This window comes from Myripristis murdjan, chromosome 14 (genome assembly GCF_902150065.1).
Source record: "Myripristis murdjan chromosome 14, fMyrMur1.1, whole genome shotgun sequence".
Classification (NCBI taxonomy): domain Eukaryota; kingdom Metazoa; phylum Chordata; class Actinopteri; order Holocentriformes; family Holocentridae; genus Myripristis; species Myripristis murdjan.
This window is the reverse complement of record NC_043993.1, coordinates 37,291,023-37,293,577: the sequence shown is the minus strand read 5'-3', so window position 1 is coordinate 37,293,577 and position 2,555 is coordinate 37,291,023. Positions and strand designations below refer to the sequence as shown.

The window sequence follows — 2,555 nt, the reverse complement described above, 5'->3', positions numbered from 1 at the left end:
AGAACGCTACAGGCCTGAATCCTGGAGCCCTGCAGTGTGTGTGAACAATTTCATGATGATGATGATGTTGTGACCTTCACACTCACCATATCTCAACTACCCTCAGCTAAACACTTGTGGGACATTTCTCTACCAACATCATCATCATCATCATCATCACCATCATCATCATCATCAAACCAGTGAATGAGGGAAAAGCTTCTGACAGAATGGAGCTCCGCCCCTCCAGGAGGGCTCCTGTGAAGCTGTTCAACACCAAACTATCACACTGCATGCTGGGAGTTTTCCTTTAATTTGTCACCAGTCTGTTCATAGAATCATGACACAAGATCTTGGTTCAAATTTCAAACTGTTGTAACATTTAATCTTCAGATGGCCCAGCGGTTTTGGAAACCTTTTTGCACTGGAATACCTTTGATAAGAATTTGCTGATTTCTGCAGACTGAACCCCGTAAATAATAGGGTTTAGGCTTCCGGGAATGATATGAAACATAATGGCGGAGAGTTTCCTGTAGTCTGTGTACCGAGGGAAGCGATGGAGGATAATGTTCATCATTCCACTGACGAGCATGATCAGATACACAACTAGATGAGTGCTGCAGGTCTTCAAGGCTTTACTGTTCAAAGACTTGTTCCTACTGATCAGGCAGACTGCTGTGATCTTTGTGTATGTGAGGACTATGCTTCCTATTGAGGATGTGAGCAAGACCACGGTGAAGGTGAGGCCGTAGACGTTGTTGATGAAGACGCTTTCGCAGGAGAGCTTAAACAGCGAGGCGTTGTCACAGTAAGGATTCGTGATCACAGTCCTGCATCGGTTCAGTCGAATGGTCAGACCGAGCAGAACAGCCACCAAAACTAAGGCCACTCCCCAAGCACAGGCAGTCAGCTTCAGCACCATTTTGACACTCATGATGGTAGCATAGCGCAGGGGATTGCAGATGGCCACATACCTGTCAAAGGCCATGATCATGAGCACTGTGTGAGAGGTGGTGCCGAACATGTGGGAGGTGAAGGCTTGGGCCACGCACTCGTAATAGCTGATGAGGCGTTCAGAGGGAGGCACCAGCACGTCTGAAAGCAGCCGGGGCACCATGATAGAGTTACCGAGGATGTCGTTGATAGAAAGATTGCAAAAAAGCAGGTACATAGGCTGGTGAAGGCTCTTATCAATGTAAATCAGGGCTACGATGCCCACATTGGAAAACATAATAAACAGGTAGGAGAAAAAGAAGAAGAGAAAGACAGGGTACATGGAGTCCTGTGTGACCTTTAACCCCTCCAGGTGGAGTGTGAAGCTGTTGTAGGTGTAGTTTTCCATCAACCTGGTAAACAACAGACACAGGAGGGGGGTGTTACATGACACATACAAGGTCTAGGCAATCTAGACGCAATATTTCAATGATAAGCTCAATGAATCAATACCAAAAAAACAAAACAAAACAAAAAAAAACAGCTGATTAGATTTACTCATTCTAAAACCATTCAAAATAACAATAAAACTGGTGCAGGTGAAGGATATTTCTAAAAGCTTTGGCTTTCATCAGAAATTCTTAGAAACTGTTTTGAAGAAACTTTCTCAAGAGAAATTCAGGAATACCTGCTTCTCATCCACTTGGTGCCTCAGCCTCTGGTTGTCTCTGCAGTCTCCAGCCCACCTCGGGCAGCAATCAGCATCTCCGGCTTTGTTGTAATTTTTATGGAGATGATACTATCATCAGGGGAAGCACTTCACCTCAGCTTCGATAATATGTGATGCAACAGTAAGATGGCAGTGTGATGGCCATGGCAACAGATAAACAGATAAACTCTCCAGCAGGGCTTTGCAAAGTTTTGATGACTGAGGGCCAATTTAGGGACCCAACACTGGACTGAGGGGCGCATAAGAGGGAGAGAAAAAAAATCAGAATACAAAATAATTCCAAATCTTGTCTTTAACAGCCTCAACAAAGTCTCAACTGTGAATCATCCCTCTTGTCCGTTTGTAGATGTTTTGACTATAAAGGTGCATGACTACAGTGTCTGCTGTGGAAATGGTTTGCAGCTGGTGATGTAAAAGAAACACAATTTTGTAGTTAATGAGATTTAAACAGATTAGCCCAGAGGTTCAGGCTTTATATCAAACAAATGATCTCAAAGTGCTTACAGTGCATAAACACATTTGAACTAATACAACATTTAAACTAAGATAGAAACACAGTACATAGGCTTAGTAGGGTTAACAAAAACAAAAGAAAAACAAAAAAAGCACAGGACGCTGGAGAGCAACATGGTGTAAAAATACAACTCTAAACAATAGCTGGGCAATATTTACAGGCCACAGAGGGCTAGGGTAGTAGACAGTCTAATCAAATGCTATACTGAAAAGGTGGGTTTTCAGGCCTTTCTTAAAAGCATCCACAGTCTGTGGTGCCCTTAGATGGTCAGGAAGAGCATTCCACAGACAAGGAGCGGTGGAGCAGAAGGCACGGTCACCCATCGTTCGGAGTCTGGTCCTAGAAGGTTTGAGGAGGTTGGCTTGCCCAGAGCGGAGGTGGCATGTGGAGAAGTGAGGG

The 2,555-nt window shown here is 44.2% G+C and overlaps 1 protein-coding gene across 1 annotated transcript; it reads right to left on the bottom strand.

Annotated features, from left to right (window-relative positions):
- Positions 1–361: 361 nt before the first annotated feature.
- LOC115371038 (olfactory receptor 146-like) lies at positions 362–1,321 on the bottom strand. Its single transcript, XM_030068153.1, has one exon. It carries the CDS (start codon positions 1,319–1,321, stop codon positions 362–364), a length of 960 nt encoding a protein of 319 aa, XP_029924013.1.
- Positions 1,322–2,555: the final 1,234 nt, after the last annotated feature.

What these genes read in the sequence shown, in the direction of transcription:
- LOC115371038 (XM_030068153.1), bottom strand. Translation starts at nt 1,321, where the DNA reads ATGGAAAACTACACCTACAACAGCTTCACACTCCACCTGGAGGGGTTA.